Source organism: Eutrema salsugineum, unplaced genomic scaffold (genome assembly GCF_000478725.1).
Source record: "Eutrema salsugineum unplaced genomic scaffold, Eutsalg1_0 scaffold_13, whole genome shotgun sequence".
NCBI lineage: Eukaryota > Viridiplantae > Streptophyta > Magnoliopsida > Brassicales > Brassicaceae > Eutrema > Eutrema salsugineum.
This window is the reverse complement of record NW_006256885.1, coordinates 6,629,052-6,655,478: the sequence shown is the minus strand read 5'-3', so window position 1 is coordinate 6,655,478 and position 26,427 is coordinate 6,629,052. Positions and strand designations below refer to the sequence as shown.

Genomic DNA, 26,427 nt, shown 5'->3' with positions numbered 1-26,427 from the left:
GTCTGTACAATTTGTGTTCGTAATAATGGGCAGAAAAGACCAAATCGGTATATAATTTCGATTCCCAAAACCGGGAAAAAAGAAGGAAGCACTTAAACGGTCAAATCCCGCGACCCAAAATTCCTGATTTAACCGGGCAATTGATGGTTCCAGTTAAACCCTCTAGCCAAGTCCGAAGCATTGATTTAAGGCAAAAGAAGAAAAACCCTGATTCTTCACATTGCCTTTGCCGCGACTTCTGCTTCTTCTCTAATCTTCTTCGCAAAATCGATTTGCAGCTAGTCGTGTTACAAGTCTCAGTTTCTTTCTCTTTGGCTTCGTCAATTTCCAGGTTTTTATCCATCATTTTAGAAAAGTTTGATTTTGCATTGTCTTTTTAGTCGATTTCATTCTCCTGAATAGGTTCAATTGCCTTTTTTTTGCTTATTAGCCTTCCACTCCCGACTCTTGCATTAAACGATTCGATCAGGCCTAGGTTTCAGATTAGTTCAGTTCAATCCTTTCAATTCCATGATCGATTTGGATTTAGCTCATTTCGCATCATAGTTTGAGCTTAAATCGGCCAATGCTATGTTTTTTAGACCGTCGTGTTTGATCGGAGATGGTTTTCACTTTGATATAACCGTAGCGATTGGTTTGGATTAAGAAAACTTTTAAGGTTATTGTCAGGTGCAAGTTATGGATTATGTCATTTTGTATTAGAAATATAATTTTAAAGATGTATCAAACCTTGTGGTTTTTGTTGCAGATGATTCTATGCCTGTTGTTGAGAATCACATATTAGATAGACCATCTTGGACATGGGAATCGAGAAACTTGTATGGGAAGTGACAAAGAAAGCATTCGCTGGAAGCATTATTGGGCTTACCATTTCAGATAGATGTTGTAGTGTTGTTCCGGTAAGAGGAGATTCCATGTCTCCATTATTCAACCCCCAACGAAATTCGTATTTAGGTAAGTGTTTTTGGTGGCAATATAGTTGAAATTAGACGATTCCTTATTTCTTATTAGATGTTTCATTTTTGGTGCAGATGATTATGTTCTGGTTGACAAATTTTGCCTTAAGGATTACAAGTTTGCGCGTGGTGATGTTGTAGTGTTCAGGTATGTTCCCTCTAATACCAAGCCACTTTTGAGTCATCATCCTTTGACAACAAAAGATAACTATATATTGAGTAATACTTGATTACATGTTGGTCCCTTGCTTTTGTCTTTTCTCAGATGCTTACACCATTCACAATGTTATTTAAACTAATTCACTAGAACCTTGCAAAATGAAAATAAAAATCCATCTATTTGTAGTGCTGAATCATGAAGTGCATTTATATTTAATCTCAGGACATGGCCTACAAAAACTGTACCTTTTATATACTGTAGTCTAAATATTTGGCCATGAAATCAAGCTCTTTGTATTTGTTCTTTTCTTTTGCTTCCAACCTCAGTTGTTTTCTGCTCTTTCAGGTTTCAAAATATGTTTCAAAGTATTCCTCTGACATTGTATTGTATGTAATAAAAATAATATATTTTGAAATATGTCAATGAGCTCCTGACAGAGTGAACTTCATATCTCTGGCAGCTCTCCAACTCATTTCAAGGATAGATACATAAAGAGGATAGTCGGGATGCCTGGTGAATGGATAAGTAGTTCGAATGATGTGATCAGAGTTCCACAAGGACATTGTTGGGTAGAAGGAGATAACAAAGCTTCCAGCTTAGACTCGAGAACATATGGCCCTGTAAGTCCTCTGCTTCTGGACCCCAACACATATTTTTTCGTAGAATTTGAACGCAGATGATCCATATGATACTCTTCAACGCCTTGTCCCATGTGACTGATGGGGATAAACTTGTTTGGCAGATTCCTTTGGGTTTAATTCGTGGACGGGTCACTCATGTCGTGTGGCCTCCTCAAAGAGTCAGCAAGATTGGTAGATAAAGCTAATGGAGAGTAAGAAGAAGGAGAAATTTTGAAAGGTTCGATTTTTCCCCCATTTTTTCTGGTGTTCATTCAATAAATCAAAACGGGTCTATTCGTCTCCATGTTTCTCAAGATTCTCTATGGGAACTCTAAAAATTCACATTTCTACATGTTTTCTTACATTATACCCCAATGGGAAATTGGGAATTAAAGGTCACTTCTCAATTATAGCACGTTCTTTGTCTTGGACGAGACTCGGGATTAAAACAAAGGTTTAGCTCGCCCTTCTTGTAATACTTGGCCCTGGTTTTGATTGGTTCTGGTTCGTTTCGGTTGTTTAACAAAATCTCATAGCTTTATAACTGACGATGTTTTTCCCGGTGAAATTCCAATTTCTTAGGGTTTTTTATCGGTTCGGTTCGAACACCACTAATTAAGCCATAATCCGATACCCGATCTGTAGCATTTCCCTCGGGATAAATGCTGTAATAGATAATTGTTCTACGCGTGTAAAGTAATAAATCTGATTAAAATGAATCAATTCTTGAAATAAATAGGCCATGGGCCGAGTAGCCATGTAGCCTATTTAATCAAATAATTATTATAAATGCATGGAAAATTCGAAACCTCTTCTGCTCTGGCGTTTCTCCTTCGGGGTAAGATCAATTTTGTTTTGGTTCTTCCAGTTTTTCAATTTTCTTTTTGGGGTTGTTCCTTTAGATTTCAATTGTCTTTCTCGTAAGAATTTTCTCCTCGTCTGGGAATTTTCTTCGCTGGAAATTCCAGGAATCTTCTTTTCCATTTCTCTCACCTACTTTATTTTTTTTTTATACTCTTGCGAAGTACGCAAGTTTCTAGTATTTACCTTTTTTTGACATTTTTGATCGAAGCTTTTTCTCGAGATTAACGCGCTTCTGGTCGATTTCCATCTCTTACTTTTTCGTTCTCTACCAAATTTTTTAATGTTGTATTTCGTAAAACGCCAACTATTTTCGGGTAATTTCCCTTGATATTATTTGTCTTCTTCGCCTTTCAGCATTGGTTTCTATTTTCTCTCCACCATCGTCGTTATTGTTTTGTCTCGCAGTGTTGAGAAATTTTCTCGGTTGTTTTGTTTCATTTCTCTGTTCAAATTTATTGGCGTATCTGATCAGATTCTTCAGTTGTTTGCATATCCTCATATTCATCAAGATCTGTGACTGTGACGGAAATTGAGATCTGTTGGTGTTTCTTTTTGTATTTTAGGTAGGTGGATTTGTTCGAAATGGGAAGACTATTCGTGATAGACCTCGAAGGACAAATATATAGCTGCAAGCATTGCCAGACACATTTCGCAGTTGCCGATGATCTACTCTCAAAGGTTAATTTCTTGGAATGTTCCCTACATGCCTTGATTTCCATATCACTTTACTACTTAATTTTCCTCTAAGTGAATTAGTTTTGGTTCTGTTCCGATTGAAACACACACAACTTGCATTTTTATAGACTGGTCAAAAACAAACTTGAGAAATGGAAACAATTACCCGTTCATACTCTTGAATTGACCAAACTCGGATACTGACCCTTGAAAGCAGATGAGTGAAACAATAACTCGCATTTTCGGACTGGTCTGCACAAGCAACTTGGGAATTGATCCTTACACTCTTGTTTTGTTGTTCCTGTTGAATTGATGAAACACACCATGATTTTGTGTTCATACTTGTCTTTTTACAGTCAATTAATGCTCTTGAATTGATCAGACAGCTAACCTGACTTGTGTTCATGATTGTGTTGTTTCCAGTCATTTCACTGCAAGCATGGAAGGGCCTATCTTTTCGAAAATGTGTAAGTAATACTTAGAAGGATATTGATAGAGTAAAGAACCAGAGAAAGGAAATATTTTTATTCATAAATTCTAAGAACAGAACTTCCTAACAGTAGAGAATCTCTTGCTCCTCTGTTACAACCGAAAACAATATGAAACTGATTTCTTTCTCATTTTCATGCTCCTTTTTAAGATAAAGAAAACATCAAACAAATGAAACTTAAACAGTCACTCAATATGAAACTGATTTCTTTCTCATTTTCATTAATCGGTATCAGACATGATCATACAAGGACTCGTGACAAGGTTCCCTTATTATTAGCAACCCTTTTATGATTTGGTAGTGTCAATGTGACGGTTGGAGAGAGGGAGCATCGCATCATGATGACTGGTTGGCATACTGTAGCTGATATCTTCTGCGTTAGCTGTGGCTCTCTTGTTGGCTGGAAATACGTAAAAGACTCAAACACTCGTTTTATTGAACAACTCTCTTTGTGCTTCTTTTGATGCTGATTTTCATTTTCTCCCACAGGAAATTGCATATGAGAAGTCTCAGAAGTACAAGGAAGGAAAATTTATCATAGAAAGGTTGTTGATCTTTCAACACTATACCTCCTAATTTCTCTCTAGAACCAGAATTGACCCTCAAAAAGAAACCATCACAAACCGATTCAAACTTAACATGGAAAAATGGCGTAACTAATTGAGCAGGTTTAAAGTGCTTGGACCCGATGGAGACGGATACGACATGAACCAGGACGAGCCGATGATTGGAAGCGACGAAGAAGAGTAAAAATTGGATTCTCTTTTCTTTTACGAGCCAAACATTGGAGTTAATTAGCATGTGGTCAATGCAAATTTCGACATTTTTTCGGGTAAGCGTACAGAAGAAACCAAATATTCATATGATAAATAAATTTAGATTTCTTATACAAATTTTGAAACTCGATATCAGTATCCGTATAAATTTTTTTTTTATCGTTTTTGAAAACTGTTTTGTGCAATTAGAATTCAACCATTCATTGGTATGTCTTAACGACACATACATCAGTGAATGAATCGATCTCCAAATCAAACACCAATTTTACTTTATGCATATCTTACATTTACGTAGTACTCGTAACAAGACCTGTGTGAAAAATAGAGAATAAAATGTCTTAAGAAAAGAATAGGTATTTTTTGTACACTTTCAGAAGTATAAGTATTTTTTTAAAGTGGTAAAACGAGACATTATCTAATGTCAACCGTAAGCTACAACCTGCCTAGCAAACATGATTTTAGAAGAACCAAAAGAATAATTTTTTCAAAATATATGTATCTAAAGACTAAAATGACTAATTTTTTACTAAATAAATCAAACAAAACTATGAACATAAAAAGGTATTAAGTGGACACTGATCAAAAGATAGAGCTTCTTTAGCCATGTTTCCTAGTTTATTCTGAAATCTTAATTAAATCACCAGATGTTACTTTCAGTGATGTTTCTCTGCCAGGCCTCCACACTTGGATATTCAACTTCATCGTACCTAGAGTGGGATAAAAATGTATCGAGTGGGTTGGAAAAACCAATCATAACTAGCTTTTCAAATTTGACCGCACAGTTATAACTTTTAACCAAATGCCGAGGCATATATATAATAACCTTTTGGAGCACGAGTGGCCTTGTCGTAATTACATGGAATATTCATGGGTAAAGACTGCACAACGTGTCCCGTGAGCTAGATCCTCTGCGTTTTAAACCCGATGCTTCGTGTTCTGTTCAAACTTTCAAAAACCATATTTAATTATATAATATAAAAATAAGAGAAAAATACAAGAGGAGATGGTACGACTAAGGCTTGTCTGGTTTGAAATCGGAATTTTAAAAAGGGAACTAAAACCAAAATAATAGAAAAAAAAAAAACTCGTCGAGAAGAACATCTTGCCCACTCTCTCCCTTCTTCGTCCTCAACTCAAAAAATTTCTATCTCTTCTCTCCAAATCAACCCAATTAAAAAAACGTTCTGGGCTCTTATCCTCTGTTCTATAATGACTTCATGGTTCTCATTGGTGGCTGTTCTAGTCTTCTAACTCTCTCAAGGACCCCTTAGTGTGATCTCCTCAGATCTGATTGGTCCGATTCTGTTTTATTTTTCTTTTTTTTTGGGGACTTTTTGTTCTTGCGAAGACCCAGAAAGCTCCAACCTCAGGTTTCAAAAATGTTGAGCCACGACAGAGACGAGGAACTCTCTCTGTTCCTTGAGATGCGTCGACGCGAAAAAGAACACAGAGGAGAATCTCTTTTAGCAGGTTCGTGTATATATATATCTCTTTCTATATATGTAAACTTATTTAATAAGCTGTATATATCTGTGTCTCGGCAATGGTGTTTGAAATTTGTTCTGCCTCTTTTTAGGATCTGATAACATTAGTATCAACGGAGCGTTGACGACTTCGGTGGCAGCTGCGCTCTCGGGCGTCTCCGAAACGGTGTCGTCCCAACGTTTTCCTCTCCGGAGAACCGCTGCCGAGAACTTCTTGTACTCAGAGAATGAGAAATCCGATTACGATTGGTAATGTTTCCATTTTATTTCGCTTCTAAAAATATCTATCTACTTTTAGTATCAGAAAAATCTGGAAGCAGAGTTCTAAGATTTTGCAATTTGCAGCCTGTGCATTCAATAAATTACAAAAACAAAAATTGGATTTTGGGAACATAATTCGTCTAGTGATTGAGTTTTCCAAATTATACTGAAATTAACACAAGCCTAAGTTTCAACTACGTAAAGAGGCAATTCAGTTTTACAACATCCGAGCTTATTGCTATAGTGTAATCGAATGTCTGGTCTTGCCTTCTTCGATGGATCACTGGTCTGATAAGGTATCATCTTCGTTGTCGTTCTTGTCTCTTGTTCAGGCTGCTTACGCCACCGGGCACTCCACAGTTTGAGAAAGAGTCACACAGAAGCGTAATGAATCAGCTTGATGCTCCCAATTCTCGCCCCACTGCTCTTAAATCTCGAGTACGAAACTTGTTAGACAGAACTGATTCAATTTCGTAAAATGTCTCTGTTCCAAGTTTTACGTTTGTCTTTATAATTAATTATAAGCATTGATGAAACTCTTGTTTGGTTCTGCAGCTAGGGAACTGTCGCGAAGAGATGGTCTCAGGGAATAATAATAAGCCCACCAGCTCTTCCTCTGTGGCTGGACTCAGAAGACCATCTTCATCAGGTAGCTCAAGGTCAACGAGCAGACCTTCTACACCAACAAGAAGGTCAACAACTCCATCCACCTCCACAACAAAGCCTGTGACCACCAGAGCTTCAACCTCTAGATCCTCAACACCCACCTCACGTGCCACCTTAACTGCCGCACGTGCTACTACCTCCACTGCGGCTCCACGCACCGCAACATCAACCGGGTCAGCTAGATCATCTACTCCAACTCGGTCTATAACTCGGCCATCTTCTGCACCTTCTAAAAAACCTGTGTCAAGACCAACCACACCGACCCGCAGGCCTTCAACCCCGACCGGTCCATCAATAGTTTCTAGTAAAGCTCCATCTCGAGGGACTTCTCCCACTCCAACTCTGAAGTCGTCAAGGCCATGGAAACCACCTGAGATGCCTGGTTTCTCTTTAGAAGCCCCACCTAATCTAAGGACGACTTTAGCAGATAGGCCGGTCTCAGCTTCAAGAGGCAGACCTGGAGTAGCCTCGGCACCAGGCTCAAGATCTGCTTCCATAGAACGTGGCAGTGGTGGCTTAGGACATTCAAGAAGGCAATCTTGCTCGCCTTCCAGAGGTAGAGCGCCTATCGTGGGGAACACCAACGGAAGCCTCCCTGGTGCTCGTGGGAGAGGAAAGGCCAACAACGGAGGGAGTAGCTGCGATAGCTTGAGTCCAGTGGCTATGGGGAATAAAATGGTGGAGAGAGTGGTGAACATGAGGAAACTAGGTCCACCACGGCTAACAGAGAGCGGCGGTAGAGGAACCGGAAAATCTAGCTCGGCTTTTAACAGTCTTGGATATGGGAGAAACCTTTCTAAGAGCTCAATTGATATGGCCTTAAGGCATATGGTACGATCACATTCTTGCACTAATCTCTCAAGTTATGAGTCTTTTCTGACACTGGTAACGTTATGAGTCTCGGTTTCTAACGTGTGTAGGATATAAGACGAGGCATGACAGGAAATCTCCGGCCGCTTGTGACGAAAGTTCCGGCATCGTCAATGTATAGCGTGAGAAGCCGGCCGGCTAGTGTCACCAACTCTCCGATGGCTACGAGCAGCACCGTCAGCTCATCTGAACCGAGTGTTGATAACATCAACATTCTCTGCTTAGATGGGAACGAAGCCGAAAACGATGATCTTCTCAGTGAGAGAAGCTTTTCTTCTCCTCGAAACCAGTTCCCCAAGTTCACATCTTGACCTATAATTATTATATGCCCTTGTTTCTAAGCGATAAAATATATGAAACTCGGTGTCAATTTTTTTTTTCCTCCATAATTATTTTCTCTCACTAACATGTTATCAAACGACATGAATTCACCGATACAAAACTCGATGTTGTGGTGATTTTGAATCAATCTCAGTTTCTTCAAAAAAAAAAATATCGGCCAATAATTATTGATTGCTGCTTGGAATTTTTGTTTCTTATTTTAATTTACAAGTTGCAGAGTAGTTTGGATCTGAATTGTCAGACATTGGCAGACAGACTTCTAATTTCTATGTCTTTAGATAAAAAAAAAACGTCCTTTACATCAATCTTAACGACCACTAATGAAGAAGGTTCTCTTTGAAACCACACAAGAGAATTGTGAATAGGGACCAGCTTGGTGAAAGATTACTTTGCAGTTCATAGCCAGCCCGTGAATTCAACATAACACCAAACAAACAAAACAAGCCAAAGATCAAAAGTGGTTACCGTTCATCCAATGCTTTAGTAAATCAAACAATGTTGGATGAATTCATGAATCAGAGACATGTAAATAGTTTTGGGGTTTATTGGAACATCTTCGTTACTTGTCTCGTTTGGTTTAAAGGAGAAGGCAGTTTATTTGGAAAACAAAAAAAAAAAAGCAAATCACTGGGAGAATTTTGATTTGGTGAAGCGTCTTCATGTTTAGAGACAGCGAGAAATCATACCTAACTTGACCAGCAAGTAGTTACATGCCACCACTCTAACAAAATCGTGTGAATATTATAATTTTATAACGATTGCTGTCAATACATTACTAAAATGTATGAAGATTGTTGGTCAATTTTGTTTTTCTAGTTTTGGCTCTGTGGACTTTTTCAATTTTGTTTGCCTGGTAACGCATAACAAATAATGGCGCATTTCGCGTAATGATGATGTCATGTACAATCGCAAAGTCAATTTCAGACTGAAATTGATGAAAGTAAACGAATAGTTAAACATACTGATAAAAGAAAGACACAAGGCACGATGAAAACAGAAAATACTCCTTTCCAAAACTTTAACAGGAGTTGGAATTTTGAATTTTCTCATTGCATGATTTCATTTTAACGTAACGATGACGTCAATTATATGGTAATTTGATGACGTTTTCTGATTTTCCCGAAATATTAGAAAAGGTTGACAAAAAACTTAAATGCATGGTAGTCTGAACGGCGACAAGAACGTCAAACTAATGTGCCGTGTAGTTTTGTAATCGAAAGATTAACTATAGCTATTAATTCATGTTTTAATAGTAATTATTATGTGTCAATGACTCAATGGTAAAGATGTAACGACCCACTTAAAAATATGTTATAAATCTATTTATGCATTTTTCTTGCTTATACTTTTCTACAACTCAACTATTTGACGAGAAAGATTTGCTAAATGCCTATTTCTAATTAGTTAACTAAATGACAATTTACTAAATTTCTATTTGCAAATATAAATAAGATGCCGACAAAAGTTTGTCGGAAATCTTTTTGCTTATACCTTTTAGAAAATACTTATATGTATTTCATATTTATGTAAATGAATTATATTGATCACGTTTAATAATGTACGGTTCCAAACTAACATAGTACATAACAAGTTTATATGAGAAAAAAAAAGTTTCTAAAAAAAGCAAATTAAGGAGGAAAAAATGAAGAGAAATCAAATCATCAAGACTTGATTATAGTCTCGTCGCGTACCTGTCACTTTCGAGTTATATTTTGTTTTTGTTTTTCTCACTTTTTCCAGCAGCCGAACAAAAGCAAATTAAATACGGAACAGCAGAAATTGCAAAAATACATTTTCTGCTTATTCACTGCTCAGTCTGTTCTGTGTTTGGTTTGGTTGCTTAATAATTTATTGACCTCCTCACGAAAAAGTTGAAAAAGCAAACTCATGATTTCTCTTTGATTAACTCTTTGGTCTTCGTGCGCTATATGGATTTTCTCCACTAGCAATTTTTTTCCCTTTTTTTTTCAAACAAACCCACAATCTTCTTCCTCTTCTTCTTCCAGATTCAGTATCGAGGAGACAAATCAATTTTGAGGTTCTTTTTAGTAAATTTTCACTTCATATCTATCAAACCCATTTCTGGTTTTTGTTTGGGTTTTGATTTGACCTTCTGTTGCAGAATTTCCTCTGTTCTTGGAGTGGTTTTTGTCGACAACATCTCTGAGTTTGTGATGCGCTATAATTGCTTCGGAATTCTTGATTTATGCAAAGGAAATGATCGTCTTGGACAACGAGAAGCTGAAGGTATACATACAATTGGATGAATACTGATGATGTTCACCATGATTCTATGGTTTTAAATTTCCATCTCAGTTTCGTCTATAGGTTATTGGTTCTTTATACAAGTTCTTTTTTTAATTCTGTGATAAGCTCTGTTAAACAGAGCTAAAGAATTTGCAGAATTTGACAATGGTTGACCAAATCGATTTTCTTCTTGATTTCATTTGCTTGGAAACATGAAAATTTAACTTGATGATCTCTGTCCTTTTGAATAAACAGAGATTTGCACCGACAATGTGAGGGTGTTTTCATATAACTCATTAAGATCAGCCACAGATAGTTTCCATCCATCAAAAAGAATCGGAGGTGGAGGCTTTGGAGTTGTCTTCAAGGTGAGAAAATGATTGATAACCTCGCTTACAAATTTTTGAACTCAAGTCTGCTTAAAAATGTTGATGATATAATTCTGGTAAAATGATGAAAAAAAAGGTTTTTGAAACTTGCAGGGAGTATTGAGAGATGGGACACAAGTAGCTGTGAAATCACTTTCAGCAGAATCTAAACAAGGCACACGCGAGTTCTTGACCGAGATTAACTTGATATCGAACATTCATCATCCTAACCTTGTTACCCTCATTGGCTGCTGCATTGAAGGGAACAATCGGATTCTCGTCTATGAGTACCTTGAGAACAACAGTCTTGCTAGTGTTTTGCTTGGTAACTTTTGTTCCTTTTCTTGTCTACCAAGTCCCACTACATGTCCTGTTTTTTTTTTTTTCTTTCTCATGTTGTTTATGAGTTTTTTTTAGGTTCAAGGAGTAAATATGTTCCGCTTGATTGGTCCAAAAGAGCTGCCATTTGCGTTGGGACAGCTTCCGGTTTAGCTTTCCTTCACGAGGAAGTCGAACCTCAGGTTGTTCACCGTGACATCAAGGCGAGTAATATCTTACTAGACAGAGACTTTTCTCCCAAAATTGGAGATTTCGGGTTGGCAAAGCTTTTTCCAGACAATGTCACTCATGTCAGTACCCGAGTCGCTGGAACAGTGTAAGAATCGTTTTCCATAAGCATATTGTTCCTCTACCAGGTATTTTCAGCTGATGAAACCTAGGCTGCAGGGGATACTTGGCCCCAGAGTATGCACTTCTTGGTCAATTGACCAAAAAAGCAGACGTTTACAGCTTTGGGATACTTGTGCTTGAGGTCATAAGTGGTGGTAGTAGCAGCAGAGCCGCCTTTGGAGATGAGTTCTTAGTTCTGGTCGAATGGGTAAAAGTCTCATATCTCTTAACACACAACAAATAACTCTATGTTTGTGTCAGTGTTTTAAATGATACATTTTGCCAAAATGTAAATGCAAAAACGTTTTCTTGGCTTTTTGCGTTTACTATTAACCAAAGAAAATACTAAAAGTTGTCGTTTCGTTTGGAGGAAAAACATCCAGTTATCTAACATGTAAATGCGAACTCAAACTTTGATCTGAGACTTTAAACTGTGGTCATGGCAGGTATGGAAGCTAAGAGAAGAAGGGAGGCTACTAGAGTGCGTGGATCCGGACCTTACCAAGTTTCCGGAAGACGAGGTGGTACGGTTCATCAAGGTGGCTCTTTTCTGCACTCAAGCCGCAGCACCGAAGAGACCAAACATGAAGCAAGTGGTGGAGATGCTTTGCAGGAAAGAGATTAACCTCAACGAGGCTGCCTTAACGGAGCCTGGTGTCTACAGAGGTGTCAACAAGGGACGCAACCACCGTGGCCTCGGTCTTGCAGGTGGCAGCTCACAGGAGAGCTCTTCAACACAACGTTACAAAGGGAAAAGCTCAGCCATTCCTCATGGTTCCTCGTCCAACTCTATTATTTCTTTTCAGAGCATCACAGAGATGGCTCCCAGATGATGATTTTTGTTTTTTTTTTTCCTGTTAATAGAGCAGAATTATATATCTTGAGTATGTTAATTAGTTTCTCTGATGTGTTAATCTCTTTATATACATAGAGCAAATCAAATTTTATGTGAGAAAAAAATTATTAACTCAACGAAATAATTGATGATACTATGTAGCGTGGAACAACGAACTGATGAATGATCCATAAGCTTTGTCGAAACAGAGAATCTAAAACACTGAAAACAAGAGCAAGAAGATACACACTTTCACATATTTAGGTTTCAGAATGAAATCTCTAATCTCGGCTATGGTAGACTCCTACCAATCCACTACACAATGCTTTGAGAGAGTGTGTACAATGATCGATGAATCAATCTCACAGACTGAAAATGTGATCTTATCACAACATAGCAAGTATAGCAACGAACAGAATGCGTTACTACGACTAACAAACTCGGTTTGCTCTAACTTAACTGGTCTACCTTAGTCTCCTCCAATAACCGGTCTAACCAGCAATCACAAATCCTGATTAAACATGTAAGTGAAGCCAATTGATTGACATCACAGCTCAATGCTGATTAACCAGCGCAGAGCTTGCAATATCTTTGAAATCTTGATCTTTCCAGGAATCAGCTCTGCCCAAAGAGATGATGAGTCTTGCTCCAGTAACCAGTGTCTTCAGCTGATGAGCCTACAATATCTTGAATCCTTGATCTTTCCAGGAATTATTATGCTTCAAGAAAACTAAAACAGCTCAATAAAAGCTTTGTATAAATTTGTGATGCTTGGATAGTAATGAAATTGATAATAAGTGTTATAGATTATGGTGAATCACCAACGAGGCCCATCTGACCAATATTAGTTTAGTTGTCTGACATATTTCCTATGTCCGAAAGGCCAGCTATTATAAATTATAATTGGCATTATTCGCAACATTCTTGAATGCAATAACTGAATTTTTTTTATTAGTTTATATCAACTATCGACAAATAATGAGATACGTATAATGTACGTCAAAAAAAAAATGAAAAAAGTCTAATACACTGGGAACAGATTTTATGTACCTAACTATATATCCTTTCAATTGTCAAAGTCAAGATGCTCTCATATCTTAACAATGAGATAAGTTGTGGATGAAAAATGTAGGTGGACTTGTTCAACCTTTCATATTCTCTCCTTAATTTTCCAACTCAATTACTTTGTTCGAAGAAATAAAAACCATACTTACGAAGGATGGATTGGACAATTTTTCTTATTTAAACAAAAAAATTGAACTATAATGATCTAACAGGAAGGAAAGTGCCTCACACATCTACTGCATAGACCTCACTTTAAGGTTTTAGATGCCTTCTCGTTATAGCGCGTTTATCATTCCGGAGTTTTTTTATTTATAATAAACTACAATTCTTATTAGAATTCCACCAAAGGCGGCCTATAATTAACAACAAATGATTAAAGCTATAAGAATATAGACCATATCAAAAGAAAGATAAAAAAGTTGCTTCCTCCTTACAAGAACAATTGTAAGAATTACTTAAAATCCTCAGCTTCTAGCAAAGAAAAAACTAGCGATCAAATCAATGGATAATTTGGCTGTGTTCACTAATTAAATTTACAAATCCAAAAAACTTAGCAAAATACCAATATGACAATTAAACCGATAGAACCATAGGTTTAGTCTATCTTTTCGATAAGTACTAAAACCAAACCCAAGTCTCAAAGGCAAAAACCTGACTGAAACTATTTTTTTTAAAACGTATAATCTAAAACGAAAGCTATTTTTGATATTATTCAAGCTGAATCCGATATTTAAACAGAACTAAAACCGAATTATTCAGTCATTATGGTTGTGGATATAATCAATGAAATGATGAAAGAAAAGTCGTCAAAAGATTGAGCCCTTACATAAATACGTATGGAAAAATCATGATCGTTTATTTAAACTTATGGTCCCCATTAGTTTAGTTATATGACGAAAGTTTTATTGACAATAACATATTGAAGTCTACGTTAGACTTCCTCGTCCTCTGGCGGCTTTAAGAACTTTTCAAAACACGACAGCTTCAACACCAAAGCAAAAAATATAACTCACAAACATATAAGAAAACAAGAAAACAGAGACTTCGCAAACTGATTTCTCCGCATCACCCATATTCAAAAAAAAAAAAAAATGGATAACGAAATCACGAAGAAAATCACGGCTATGTTTGATCACCGGCGGTTAAACCGCTCTGGATCATCATTGTTCACAGCGTTTGCTGCCTCAGTTATAGCTCTGATCGTTTTCACGATCGTTATCGTCTCTAATTTATCGGTGAGAGATTTCTCAGAGGTGGTGACAATAGAGATCAAGACAGTTGTTCCTTACTTACCTCTGAGATCAGAGAAGGAGCTAAGCCAAGGCAACAACAACAACAACAAGTATTCGATCAAGCAGCGTGTCACAGTCAACGAGGATAACAATCTTCAGGTCCTCGAGATTTTTGGAGGCAAAGGCGTGTCGGAAAAGTTTCAACTGAGAACAACAGAGTTTTTGAGAGATGATTGTGAGGTCAACTTCATGATGACGTGGATCTCCCCTGCGGAATTGTTCGGCAAGAGAGAGATTTTATCCGTCGAAAGCGTCTTTAAATCTCATCCTCGAGGTTGTTTGATCATTTTATCATCGACAATGGATTCTCCTCAAGGGTTTAGAACCTTGAGACCGTTTCTTGATCGAGGTTACAGAGTTATGGCGGTGACACCGGATTTGCCTTTTCTGCTCAAGGACACGGCTGGAGAATCGTGGCTTGAGGAGGTTCAGACAGGGAAAAGAGATCCCGGGAAGATCTCGTTAGCACAGAATCTGTCAAATCTCATGAGACTCGCGTATCTGTTCAAATACGGAGGTGTTTATCTGGACACAGACATGATTGTTCTGAAGAGTTTTAAAAGTCTGAGGAACGTGATCGGTGCGCAGACTCTCGAACCGGTTTCGAGAAACTGGACGAGATTGAACAATGCGGTTTTGATCTTCGACAAAAATCATCCTCTCTTGCGAAAATGCATTGAAGAGTTCGCGTTGACTTTCAACGGAAACGTTTGGGGTCATAACGGACCGTACCTCGTATCTCGAGTGGCTCGAGCTGTTGAAGGAACTGATGGCTATAACTTCACCATCATGACACCTCCTGCGTTTTATTCTGTGAATTGGGTTGAGATTGAGAAGCTCTTCAAGGTTCCAAGAACAGAGAAGGACTCGAAGAGAGTCCAAGTCAAGGTTCTTGAAATGCAGAGGAGAAGCTACGGGTTGCATTTGTGGAATAAGTTTAGTAGCAAATTCAAAATTGAGCAAGGAAGTGCCATGGATAAAATTGTTTCAGATCATTGTGTCATCTGTGAGAAATCCTCTGTATCATAATACTCTTTCACTTTGTAAGTTAATTACATTGTAGAATAGCATGTAAACTGTAATTAAAAATCAATTCCTCAATTTTTTTCTCCAACTGAAACACGTCGAATCAAGAAAAATCGACGAAATTAAAATTAATCCACCTCCATCTAGACAAAAAAAAAAAGAGAAAATGTAATGTCTCAACGGAAATAAAATCATGAAATAGATGTCAAAAATAAGAAAAATATTCAATCATGAAACTGATCCCAGCTGCACAACTGGTCGGCGTTTTAAGTTTGGGCCGATAAATATCCAATAAAGACTGGCAAGGCCCATATATTGACACGTCATCAGTCACAATACCCCAGCCCAATTGACAAAGTAGCTCAGCTGAATCGAAGCTCAAACCGGCCAGTGATGGCTCCCGATGACGGCGAGCGCGTGAAGCTCAACGTCGGCGGCGAGATATTCGAAACCAATGTATCGACCATTCAATCAACCTCCCCAGATTCTCTCCTTGCTGCTCTCACGATTCCAACCTCCCATGGTTCGATTCCTGTGTTCATCGATCGTGACCCGGAGATTTTCGCCGTCATCCTCAATCTCCTCCGTACTGGACGGCTCCCAGCTAATTCCTCCGGCGTTTTCTCCAAGCAGGAGCTACTCGATGAGGCTCTGTACTACGGCGTGGAGTCACTCCTCCGGTCGGCGATGTTTCCGTCCCCGCTGCTAGGTATCGATGCTTCTCTAGTCTCCACCATCACACCCGCGGCTGACGGAGTTCCCTCCGCTTTCACCGCCACCGCCGGAGACGCCTCTCTGTGGATCGCTCACGGCGGACAGATCTCCGTCTACGATTGGAGTCTTTCTCACTCTGGAACCGTCCGTACGCATCTCAACGATATCACGTCGATCTGCCGCGTGTGGGCCGAGGCGGCGGCTATCGGATCTGAATCCGCGTCGGGACTTCACTTCTACGATCTCTCCGGAGGTCGTTACGTCGGATCTACCCACTGGACGGATCCGGAAGATCCGAGGATCCATAAGGCACGAGTCGCCGCCGTTGCCGATTCGTCCGGTGGAGTGTTCGCATCTTTCGATTGCCTGCACAGAGAGAACAGCGTTCTCCAGATTGACAAATCCACTCTCCAAGTCGCCGCCGTCATCGGCCAGCAATCTGGAAGCTCCGCCAAAACCAGCGTACCGGAAAAACTGCGGTGGGTGCCAACGAACGGTCTTTTAGTTGGATCCGCGGTCCAGCGCGGGGTGTTTGGATGCTCCGGCTACATCAGGATCTGGGACCCGAGATCCAGGAACATTGTGTGGGAGACGAGCGAGCCAGGTTCGGGACGAAGCAGCAGGTTCGGAGACGCCTTGGCTGACGTGGACGTCGACGTTGAAGATTCGATTCTCTACAAGGTATGTTCCAAGTCAGGTGACCTGGGAATGGCAGACCTTCGTAAATTAGGTGAAGATCCATGGGTATATGTGTCAGACGAGAATCCCGGCGCGTGGAAGTCCGACGACGGAGGAGGAGGGGGTTACAGCGTCGTACATTGTTACAGAAAGCAAGTGTGGGCCGCGAGAGGTGGCGCATTAGAGGTATGGTCGAGTGTTAAGGATAATATACGTGGCGATCCGATTCGTAGAAGAAACTTTGTAGACAAGGAAGAAGATTCCATTAGAGGGATGATCTCGAAAATTGAAGCCGGAGGTGATCGGATGTTTGTTTCTCGGGAATATATGGAAGGTGTTGAGGTCTGGGAAAGTTGTAATTTCTCAAGTTTGGTATCGGTCGAGTAATGTTTTCCCAAACAGGGAAGAACATTGATCAAGCGGCTCTGTTTTCCCGGGAAAATAGGAAAGAGTCAAATTTTCAAACTTTCCAGGGTCTGATACTGATCGCCTACCTGAAGAGTGAAGAACAACATCAATATTCAAACTTTACTGTTGTAAAATTCACCAGAGCCCTCTTATGTTGTAAATGGATTCATAGTCTTTGTAAATTTCTGATTCTAGTGGATATTTACGGTAATTTACGAATCCATCCATTTTAGAGACAATACAAAAAGACCATGTTGACAAGAAACTATTGTTGGATTTTAGCTGTGTGTGAAAATTAAGTTCAAGAACAATAAGTGATGATGTTAAAGGTCTACCCCGTGGAAGCACTTGTGGTGGAAAGTGATCTCGGTAGAAAGGAAAAAATCTTACCTTCGTTCTTATATCTTCATTGTATCTAATGATCTATGATCTCTCCATGATTATACCCTTTAAGGGCATTAATTACTGTAGATCTTAAGTACTCAATATTATGTCAGCATTAAGGTTATATAAATCTTTTAGTCTTCCAAGCAAGTTTCCATTGTAAGATAAAATCCACCTACTCTTTTGTCTTTCTCAACCTACTTAACCTAATACTCTCATTTCTAATGAAATGTTTACCTTTTTTTAACAAGACAAGGAATCTTTTCTTTATGCTTTGAGTTCTTGCCAATGTAATAAGCCTTTTGTTGCAACTTCTGGTAGTGCAGTCCAATCTCACACAATGTCTTTTCTTGAGAGGAGAGGAACACATATTTTAAAAGTAAGTTTTGTCCTTGGATTCTTTAGATACCATTGATGCGTTTTGTTCTTGTTAGGTCAGGTTTTTGGACCTACAGTTTCCGAAACGCTTAAAGTTTGTTATGATGAAATTGTGTGTGTGTGTGTTTTTTTTTTTTTTGGTTGAATCATCCTTTTTTTAAGAAATGTATTGGAATCTTCCTCTTGTTTTTTTTTTAAACAAGAATTATAACTAATAGGGTCAAAAAAGAAGAAAAAGCCAAATGGGGATTTCCCATGAGCTTTGTCTTCGGTTCTTTGAATCTTTGATGTCGACCCCCTCTTTTCGAATTTTAAACCCTGGCTTCTCTCTTTTGGTCGTTACAGATTAAGGAATTATATTATATTTCCGGTTCATGAAACTAAACTATATAAATGTTTTAACACAATGGAAGTTCTAATATTAAATAACTTCCATTGTTTACACCAAAATACGCATAATATCTAGTTAATCATCTATTCATTGCCCTCATTAACCTTGATCTGTGGTTTTTAATGAATGTTGAAAATGATTGTTCGGTTTTTTTGTTCTAGTCAATAACCAAGAACTTTGTTGTGAATCGAATAGAAGAAATATAAAACAGCCCTATTCTATACAATGCTCATTTCTCATTTCTTCTATAACATTACATCAACAACAACGAAAAAGAGATTACTTGGAGCTATATTTTGACCCGACTGGAAGAACCAGGTCAAATCAAGAAGACCACGTGGAGACGGAGTTTGATCTGGACAGAGAAAAAGAAGAGTTCAAGAACTCAATGCAGTCTTCAATAGCTTCTGCTCGGTGAGACTCTGCCTCAGCTAGAGACTTTGACCTTTTCATATAAATAGACGATGAAGAAGAGGGCGACGGAGACAACAAGAACGATGACGTTTTGTCGGTAGTATTCCTCCCCAAGGACATAAAACGCAGTGTTTTGGCGACTCTAGCCCCGATACGCCGGATCAACTTCCTCGCGGCCGGCGAGCTCCTTAGACCGAAACTGAGAATTCCTATGAGGGCCACCTTTCTCCGGTCGTGATGTTTTGGGAATCTTGGTTCGTCTGTGGCTAATTGGTTCGGACTAAATCGTACTCTTTTGCATGCTCTTTGTGACATATTTATTTTCTGAAATTATGTTGATGAGAGAGAGAGAGAGAGGCAAATGTGTGAGAGAGAAGCAAATGTGAGAGAGAGAGAAGCAAATGGTAGATTTTGAAGACAGCGACCATCTACGGGGACTAGGGAGGTGTGTTATGTACTCGGGGGCGAAATTATAAAGAGAAAAAAATAAAGGATTCAGTTTAACAACCACACTAAAAAATTGAACCTTGAAAGTTTTTTTTTTTTGATAAATAAACTTGTAAGTTTATATTGATTTTTCAATATTGAAGTTAGAGGTGTTAAATTGAACTCTGATCCGCGGGTTCGGCCCAAGTAGAACCGTAGTGGTGCGGATTTGGGTTACATAAAATTTGTTCAAATAAAATGCAGGTTTCGCGGTCCAAATCCGCGTGGAACTATGATTTTACGGATCAGGTCAGAACGAATCCACGGGTTTGCGGTCTAATCCGCTGAATTTGATATTTTTTTTTTGTAAAACTCGAAAAGTGAAGTATTTTGTCATCTTTAATTGGTGGATTTCGAAGTAGTAGTTTCATGGAGTGAATCGAAGCTTAGTGGAGTTATACAATTCAGCTATTGACTTTTTGATAGTTTCATAGACGTGGTTTTTATTTTGTCCGCAGCGATGCAAAAATAATTTAGTATCGCTTAAATCTTGAATTGATAAATAGTTTTGCTTGAGAATCACATTAGTTTGTAATAATACTAGTAATACTAGTAATACTACTAATAATAATACTAGTAATACTACTACTAATAATACTAATAATACTAGTACTAGTACTAATATTAGTAATAATAATACTAGTAATATTAGTAGTATTAGTAATACTAACATTAGTAATACTAATACTAGTAATACTAATGTAGTAATACTAGTAATACTACTAGTAATACTAGTAATACTAATGTAGTAATACTAGTAATACCACTAGTAATACTGTAGTAATACTAGTAATACAACTAGTAATACTAGTACTACCACTAGTAATATTAGTAATACTAATATAGTAATACTAGTAATACTAGTAATACTAATATAGTAATACTAGTAATACCACTAGTAATACTAATGTAGTAATAATACTAATACTAATGTAATAATATTAGTAATACCATTAGTAATACTAATGTAGTAATACTAATGTAGTAATACTAATGTAGTAATACTAGTAATACTAATGTAGTAATACTAGTAATACTAATGTAGTAATACTAGTAATACCACTAGTAATACTAATGTAGTAATACTAGTAATACCACTAGTAATACTAATGTAGTAATAGTAGTAATACCACTAGTAATACCACTAGTAATACTAATAATACTAATGTAGTAATACTAGTAATACCACTACTAATACTAATGTAGTAATACTAGTTATACCACTAGTAATACTAGTAATACTAATGTAATAATACTAGTAATACTATTAGTAATACTAATGTAGTAATACTAGCAATACCACTAGTAATACTAGTAATACCACTAATAATATTATTAATATTAATGTAGTAATACTAGTACTACCACTAGTAATACTAATAATACTAATGTAGTAATAATAGTAATACTAATGTAGTAATAATAGTAATACCACTAGTAATACTAATAATACTAATTGTAGTAATACTAGTAATACTAATGTAGTAATACTAGTAATACTAATGTAGTAATACTAGTAATACTAATGTAGTAATACTAGTAATACTAATGTAGTAATACTAGTAATACCACTAATAATACTAATACTATTAATATTAGTAATACTAATGTAGAAATATTAGTAATATCACTAGTAATACTGGTACTACCAATGTAGTAATACTAGTAATAAAATGTAGTAATACTAGTAATACTAGTAATATTAATGTAATAATACTAGTAATACCACTAGTAATATTTGTAATACTAATGTAGTAATACTAATAATACCAATAGTAATACTAGTAATACTAGTAATACTAATTTAGTAATAATAGTAATGCCACTAGTAATACTAGTACTACTAATGTAGTAATACTAGTAATAGTAATACTAGTAATACCACTAGTAATACTAGTAATACCACTAGTAATACTAGTAATACTAATGTAGTAATACTAGTAATACTAATATAGTAATACTAGTGATACCACTAGTAATACTAATGTGGTAATACTAGTAAAACTAGTAATACCACTAGTAATATTAGTAATACTAATGTAATAATACTAGTAATACTAATGTAGTAATACTAATAATAATAATGTAGTAATACTAGTAATACTAGTAATACTAATGTAGTAATACTAGCAATACCACTAGTAATACTAATGTAGTAATACTAGTAATATTAATGTAGTAATACTACTAGTAATACTACTAGTAATATTAATGTAGTAATACTACTATTAATACTAATGTAGTAATACTAGTAATATCACTAGTAATTCTAGTGGGCTTTCACATGTAAAATCACTATGAAAAAAAAGATGTACGCTTATTGATCTTGTGAAATTAACTAGTTCTTGATGTTGTTCTATATCCGTTTGGGTTCTGCATTTACACTTTCACAGGCTCACCAATGTAACATCTTTTCTATTTCTGGTTCAGAATCAAACATGTTCTTCTCCTAGTACAAGAATTATAACCAACTTTGTCTTCTTCTCACTTTGATGTTTGTTGCAACATAGGAATGTGAACTAAGTAAAAAAAATCCTTGTTCAGTCATCTCGTGAACACATATCAAATGTTTACAAACAACACAAGCATTCACATGTGTCATCACTTGCCACTTACTTCAATGTCGCTTACATGTCGAAATAAATAAGAAAAACTAAGAAAGAGACTGATGTAATCTGAATTTAAACTCAACATAGGACACAAACACGAGGGATCGAGGAAGAAAGAATACACTAAACATCCATACAAGGGTTCTTAAACGTTTTTAATTGATCCTCCTTATCACATTAGCGTGCTACAAAAATTTTAGTCTCAAATTTGAAAACGGTGGAAAGAGAAGAACCAAACTCAAATTCACAAGATACACTTGGTGCGCTCATCTGATCCTGGAACTAGGAGAATCAACGATTCTGAGCTGAAAATCCGAAAGGCAATTTGATTGAATCAATCCTTGAAAATCGCAATTGTTTCTTCTTGTTCTTCCACCGCACGACTGAGATTCCGTTCACATTTCCGACAGAGCGTAACCTATTTCCCACAGCTAAAACAACTATGTTCCAAGTGAGAACAGTTGGAAAAAAATGCCATGGTTTCGAGCATCATCAGTGAATTCGCTAGCACTGTCGCAATGTTTTCAAGGTGACTCCTCACTTTGTCAGGTGAGTTATTAACTTCATCACAAAATCAAACAAGGTCGAGAAGCTGTCCACCGTTAGTGTTTCCCTGTTATTACACACAATCTAGAGAAGCATGTTCCAAGATACCAATATTGACGATAGTATCATCTTTCATCAATTCATATATATCTTCAAGGAACATCTCGATTTTCCCTATATCAGAATGAGATTTGTCTCCAGCAACAAAATTGTGTCTTATCTGTCCCATTTCAATCGAGCTACGTCCAGGTAGCTTTTTGACTCCTCTATCTCTCATGTATTTCCTTAAAGCATTGGCCTCTTCCCAACGTTCCTGCGAAGCATATATGTTCGAAAGAAGAACATAAGCTGACGAATTTTGTGGTTCTAATTCTATGAGCTTCTCAGCAGCAAATTCTCCTCTAATGTCATCTCCATGGATTCTACATGCACCAAGAAGAGATGACCATAGTCTTGCATCTGGTCTCAGGGTTTGTGCTTCTATGAAGTCAACGGCTTCTTGAAGATATCCCCACCTCCCAAGAAGATCAACCATACAAGCCACATGATCTACACGCGCTTCAATACCATATTGACTTATCATCATCTCATAAATCTTTCGTCCGTCTGACACTTTCCCTGAATGGCTACAAGCTGTAAGAACACCTAGGAATGTGACTTCATCTGGCATGATATGGGCTTGTCGCATGGAGTTAAAGATATTAAGGGCGTCTTCAGCGTAACCATTTTTCGCATATCCATTGATCATGGAGTTCCATGAGACAACATTGCTTCTATGCCTCATTTCATCGAAAACTTGTGATGAACTTTTCATGTCCCCACATTTAGCATACATGTCTATTAGGGTGTTAGAGGTTAACTCGTCCAAGTCATGAGCCAATTGGAAAGCAAGAGAATGGATTGCCCTACCTTCTCTTAAAGAGGAAAGGACTGAACACACACGAAGAACAGTGACAAATGTTGCCTGGTCAGGTAGAGCACCATCATGACGCATCTCTTTGTAGAACTTCAAAGCCTCCTCATAGAAACCATTCTGACTATGCCCTGACATCATCCCCGTCCAAAGAACGATACTCTTGGGGTTTGATAACTCTGAGAAAAGAGCACACGCCTCCTCCATTCTACTTGAATTCATGTACAAGCCCAAAAGGGAAATCCCTAGATATTCACCTTCATATGAGGTCCCTCTCTTTATTATTTGACCATGGAATTGTGTGCCTAGGGCCAAACTTTCTGGTTTATCACAAGCTTCAACAATGGTAGCAAAAGTGATTTCAGATGGGTTAACACCTCTGGTCAGCATTTCTTGAAAGAGAACTACAGCTTCTTCCAAGTTATTCTGAGAATAACCTGCAATTAAAGCATTTATTGACACAACGCTCCACTCAGGCATAGAAGAGAAAATTTTACGTGAATCTTCAATGATCCCACACTTGGAATACATGTCAATGAGCGAGCTACCAGTATGAAGATCTGTGTCTAAGCCACATTTGACAGAGAGGCAGTGAGCTTGTTTTCCTTGATAAAGACCATGAACGTTTGCACATGCTTTAAGTGTGCTAGCCAAACATGCTCCATCAGATACCATATCGCACGAATTCATCCTCTTGAACAACTCAAAAGCCTCACTCTCATTCTCATCTTGGACGTAAGCCCCAATTATTGTGTTCCAGGAAACATAATCACGATCACATATATGCTCAAAAATTTGCCTTGCATCTTCAAGAGCTCCGCATTTTGCATACATATCTATTAATGCATTTCCCACAAATAAGTTTCTTGTTAACTTCTTTTTGATGATAATGGAGTGAAACTGGCTTCCTGTTTCTAGATCATGGGATGCAGCACAAGTGCTCAAAAGGCTTGTAAAGGTAAAATCGTCAATGTTGTAACCAGCAGATTTCATATCCATAAACAGTTCCATAACCTTGTGGGCGTCGCCGTTATGTGCATAACCCCTTATCATCGAGTTCCACAAGACGTCATTTTTCTCCTCCAACTCCTCAAATACTTTTGCAGCAGCCTCCATTTTCTCACACTTCGAATACATGCTGACCAAAGAACTCCCAACATAGATATTGGAGTCAAGGCCTTGTTTAATAGCCTCTGCGTGAACTACCAAACCTAAATCAAGATTTGCTACAAGTCCAATGGCACTTAAAACGCTCCCTAGTGTCGAACGAGTTGATTTAACGCTAGATTTCCGCATATTGAGAAAGTAGTCAATAGCCACTGTCTCACATCCTCGTTTCCCATGCCCTGATATCATTACATTCCACGCTACCACATCTGGGCTTGGCATCTCCCCAAACAATAAACGTGCATCCTTGAGCTTCCCTAAACTGATGTACGTATTTATGACAGTCACAAAAGCCAAATGGTCAAGCCGATGGCCTTGATCCCGCATCTTTTCAAAAACGATGACGGCTTCCTCTGGCAAACCTGCCTTGACATAGCCAGATAACAAACATGTCCAGCAAACTGTATTACGATCCACCATCCCATCGAAAACACGTCGAGCATCACCCACACGGTCACACTTGGCATACATATCAACTAAAGCCCCTCCACAATATGAGTTGCGTTCAAGTCCCGTCTTTATCATACTGCAATGAATCTGTCTGCCAAACTCTATATTGGTCTCCCTTGCACAGGTTGATAAAATAATCGAAAAAGTGAATTTATTTGGAGAGATCAGATTCTCAAACAATGACACAAAACTCTTGAAGACCTTCCCTGGTAGCCCAATGCTGGAATACATGGATAACATCGAGTTCCACGTCATTACATCTTTTTCAAGTGAATTGAAGACTTTCTCGGCATAAGACACTTGTGCACACTTGGCGTACAAATCCACAATGGCATTTCCTAGCCTGCCTTTTAAATCGATTCCAAGTACCAAACTCTGGGAATGGACAGCTTTTCCGGTTCTCAAAGCATGTACCAGTCTCTGAGGCATTCCGTCGAACACCTTGCGGCTCTTGATTAGTTTGCATTGCTCCAAACAAGTTTCTAGGAGTGTGTCATATATCTGATCATGGCTTGGCGAAACAAGTCCGTCAAAAGTGGAAAACCTCAGACGACGTACCAAGGAGAAAGAATCGAACATGGGCGAAGACGGCATCAAGAGAAATCGAAAATACATGATTCTGATTTCCGACGGAAAACGAACCTCGCCGGAGCTTGAACCGGAGCTTGAACCGATGTCTCGACTCCTCTTAAGTATATAAAACAAATGAAGCATCCAATGGAAAAGAGTCGTCGTGAGTAAACAAAATCGAACAACTGTTTAAAAGAATCAAACTTTTTAGCGGTTAAAAAAAAAAAATCCACCTTTGTCGGGTTGACCCGGAAAACCGGCGGTTGTTCAATTCTGGTTTATATGATTATTCTCTTCGGTTAAACTTTCATATAACAAATAATTTGAGATTCAATTAAGAAACTTGGCGCGTGACTTAATCCATGTTACTGTATTATCTTTTCGTGTTTTCCGTCAAATAAAGTTGACAGATACAGATTGGGCTCCTTACGGAGACCCGTTCGCGATACCTTATTTATAATGATCTCAGATTTTTTTTTTCACACTTTTGTCGATGTGGGACAATTTACAATAACAAATTTCTACTTTTTTTGGAGTTTAGAGATATTCATCACATTTTGTAATTCTTAAATGCGTGATACTAAAAGCACATGAATCAAAATAAAAAGCTCTATCTATAATAATCCTCGAAACTAGGGTCTTTTCTGCAAATA

The 26,427-nt window shown here is 37.7% G+C and overlaps 8 protein-coding genes across 11 annotated transcripts; 6 read left to right on the top strand and 2 right to left on the bottom strand.

Annotated features, from left to right (window-relative positions):
- Window positions 1–183: 183 nt before the first annotated feature.
- Window positions 184–2,283, top strand: LOC18024217 (mitochondrial inner membrane protease subunit 2). The gene is made up of 5 exons (XM_006407660.2): window positions 184–331; window positions 749–954; window positions 1,032–1,104; window positions 1,577–1,736; window positions 1,859–2,283. The coding sequence occupies exons 2-5, from the start codon at window positions 801–803 to the stop codon at window positions 1,934–1,936; spliced, it is 465 nt and encodes a 154-aa protein (XP_006407723.1). The 5' UTR covers window positions 184–331; window positions 749–800; the 3' UTR covers window positions 1,937–2,283.
- Window positions 1,880–4,643, top strand: LOC18024216 (protein yippee-like At3g08990). Of its 4 annotated transcripts, none has more exons than XM_024159360.1 (6): window positions 1,880–1,974; window positions 3,164–3,278; window positions 3,699–3,742; window positions 4,067–4,175; window positions 4,255–4,310; window positions 4,434–4,643. In XM_024159360.1, exons 2-6 carry the CDS (start codon window positions 3,183–3,185, stop codon window positions 4,513–4,515), a joined length of 387 nt encoding a protein of 128 aa, XP_024015128.1. In that variant the 5' UTR covers window positions 1,880–1,974; window positions 3,164–3,182; the 3' UTR covers window positions 4,516–4,643. The 4 variants fall into 4 exon arrangements, with proteins under 4 accessions (XP_024015128.1, XP_024015126.1, XP_024015129.1 ...); XM_024159358.1 differs by lacking the exon at window positions 1,880–1,974 and adding an exon at window positions 2,545–2,574; XM_024159361.1 differs by lacking the exon at window positions 1,880–1,974 and adding an exon at window positions 2,808–2,914.
- Window positions 4,553–8,288, top strand: LOC18024215 (mucin-5AC). The gene is made up of 6 exons (XM_006407658.2): window positions 4,553–4,597; window positions 5,890–6,011; window positions 6,118–6,274; window positions 6,619–6,724; window positions 6,842–7,783; window positions 7,873–8,288. The coding sequence occupies exons 2-6, from the start codon at window positions 5,921–5,923 to the stop codon at window positions 8,131–8,133; spliced, it is 1,557 nt and encodes a 518-aa protein (XP_006407721.1). The 5' UTR covers window positions 4,553–4,597; window positions 5,890–5,920; the 3' UTR covers window positions 8,134–8,288.
- Window positions 8,289–9,970: 1,682 nt separating this feature from the next.
- Window positions 9,971–12,408, top strand: LOC18024214 (putative serine/threonine-protein kinase). The gene is made up of 7 exons (XM_006407657.2): window positions 9,971–10,202; window positions 10,287–10,411; window positions 10,667–10,779; window positions 10,894–11,104; window positions 11,197–11,434; window positions 11,506–11,656; window positions 11,895–12,408. Exons 2-7 carry the CDS (start codon window positions 10,339–10,341, stop codon window positions 12,279–12,281), a joined length of 1,173 nt encoding a protein of 390 aa, XP_006407720.1. The 5' UTR covers window positions 9,971–10,202; window positions 10,287–10,338; the 3' UTR covers window positions 12,282–12,408.
- Window positions 12,409–14,378: 1,970 nt separating this feature from the next.
- LOC18024213 (lactosylceramide 4-alpha-galactosyltransferase) lies at window positions 14,379–15,802 on the top strand. Its single transcript, XM_006407656.2, has one exon. The coding sequence runs from the start codon at window positions 14,440–14,442 to the stop codon at window positions 15,667–15,669; it is 1,230 nt and encodes a 409-aa protein (XP_006407719.1). The 5' UTR covers window positions 14,379–14,439; the 3' UTR covers window positions 15,670–15,802.
- Window positions 15,803–15,985: 183 nt separating this feature from the next.
- On the top strand, window positions 15,986–17,685 carry LOC18024212 (BTB/POZ domain-containing protein At3g09030). The gene has a single exon (XM_006407655.2). It carries the CDS (start codon window positions 16,060–16,062, stop codon window positions 17,443–17,445), a length of 1,386 nt encoding a protein of 461 aa, XP_006407718.1. The 5' UTR covers window positions 15,986–16,059; the 3' UTR covers window positions 17,446–17,685.
- A 1,109-nt stretch (window positions 17,686–18,794) lies between these two features.
- On the bottom strand, window positions 18,795–19,462 carry LOC18024300 (josephin-like protein). Its single transcript, XM_006407654.2, has one exon. It carries the CDS (start codon window positions 19,346–19,348, stop codon window positions 18,944–18,946), a length of 405 nt encoding a protein of 134 aa, XP_006407717.1. The 5' UTR covers window positions 19,349–19,462; the 3' UTR covers window positions 18,795–18,943.
- A 2,709-nt stretch (window positions 19,463–22,171) lies between these two features.
- LOC18024299 (pentatricopeptide repeat-containing protein At3g09040, mitochondrial) lies at window positions 22,172–26,174 on the bottom strand. The gene is made up of 2 exons (XM_006407653.2): window positions 26,008–26,174; window positions 22,172–25,891 (listed from the first exon to the last, which is right to left on the bottom strand). The coding sequence occupies exon 2, from the start codon at window positions 25,817–25,819 to the stop codon at window positions 22,748–22,750; it is 3,072 nt and encodes a 1,023-aa protein (XP_006407716.1). The 5' UTR covers window positions 25,820–25,891; window positions 26,008–26,174; the 3' UTR covers window positions 22,172–22,747.
- Between the last annotated feature and the right edge of the window lie 253 nt (window positions 26,175–26,427).

What these genes read in the sequence shown, in the direction of transcription:
- LOC18024217 (XM_006407660.2), top strand. Translation starts at nt 801, where the DNA reads ATGGGAATCGAGAAACTTGTATGGGAAGTGACAAAGAAAGCATTCGCT. An exon ending in GGTGATGTTGTAGTGTTCAG is followed by an intron (nt 1,105 to 1,576) that starts GTATGTTCCCTC and finishes TATCTCTGGCAG; the next exon opens with CTCTCCAACTCATTTCAAGG. An exon ending in ACTCGAGAACATATGGCCCT is followed by an intron (nt 1,737 to 1,858) that starts GTAAGTCCTCTG and finishes CTTGTTTGGCAG; the next exon opens with ATTCCTTTGGGTTTAATTCG.
- LOC18024216 (XM_024159360.1), top strand. Translation starts at nt 3,183, where the DNA reads ATGGGAAGACTATTCGTGATAGACCTCGAAGGACAAATATATAGCTGC. An exon ending in GCCTATCTTTTCGAAAATGT is followed by an intron (nt 3,743 to 4,066) that starts GTAAGTAATACT and finishes ATGATTTGGTAG; the next exon opens with TGTCAATGTGACGGTTGGAG. An exon ending in CTCTTGTTGGCTGGAAATAC is followed by an intron (nt 4,176 to 4,254) that starts GTAAAAGACTCA and finishes TTTCTCCCACAG; the next exon opens with GAAATTGCATATGAGAAGTC.
- LOC18024215 (XM_006407658.2), top strand. Translation starts at nt 5,921, where the DNA reads ATGTTGAGCCACGACAGAGACGAGGAACTCTCTCTGTTCCTTGAGATG. An exon ending in AGGAGAATCTCTTTTAGCAG is followed by an intron (nt 6,012 to 6,117) that starts GTTCGTGTATAT and finishes GCCTCTTTTTAG; the next exon opens with GATCTGATAACATTAGTATC. An exon ending in ATATGGCCTTAAGGCATATG is followed by an intron (nt 7,784 to 7,872) that starts GTACGATCACAT and finishes TAACGTGTGTAG; the next exon opens with GATATAAGACGAGGCATGAC.
- LOC18024214 (XM_006407657.2), top strand. Translation starts at nt 10,339, where the DNA reads ATGCGCTATAATTGCTTCGGAATTCTTGATTTATGCAAAGGAAATGAT. An exon ending in TCTTGCTAGTGTTTTGCTTG is followed by an intron (nt 11,105 to 11,196) that starts GTAACTTTTGTT and finishes AGTTTTTTTTAG; the next exon opens with GTTCAAGGAGTAAATATGTT. An exon ending in ACCCGAGTCGCTGGAACAGT is followed by an intron (nt 11,435 to 11,505) that starts GTAAGAATCGTT and finishes CCTAGGCTGCAG; the next exon opens with GGGATACTTGGCCCCAGAGT.
- LOC18024213 (XM_006407656.2), top strand. Translation starts at nt 14,440, where the DNA reads ATGGATAACGAAATCACGAAGAAAATCACGGCTATGTTTGATCACCGG.
- LOC18024212 (XM_006407655.2), top strand. Translation starts at nt 16,060, where the DNA reads ATGGCTCCCGATGACGGCGAGCGCGTGAAGCTCAACGTCGGCGGCGAG.
- LOC18024300 (XM_006407654.2), bottom strand. Translation starts at nt 19,348, where the DNA reads ATGTCACAAAGAGCATGCAAAAGAGTACGATTTAGTCCGAACCAATTA.
- LOC18024299 (XM_006407653.2), bottom strand. Translation starts at nt 25,819, where the DNA reads ATGTATTTTCGATTTCTCTTGATGCCGTCTTCGCCCATGTTCGATTCT.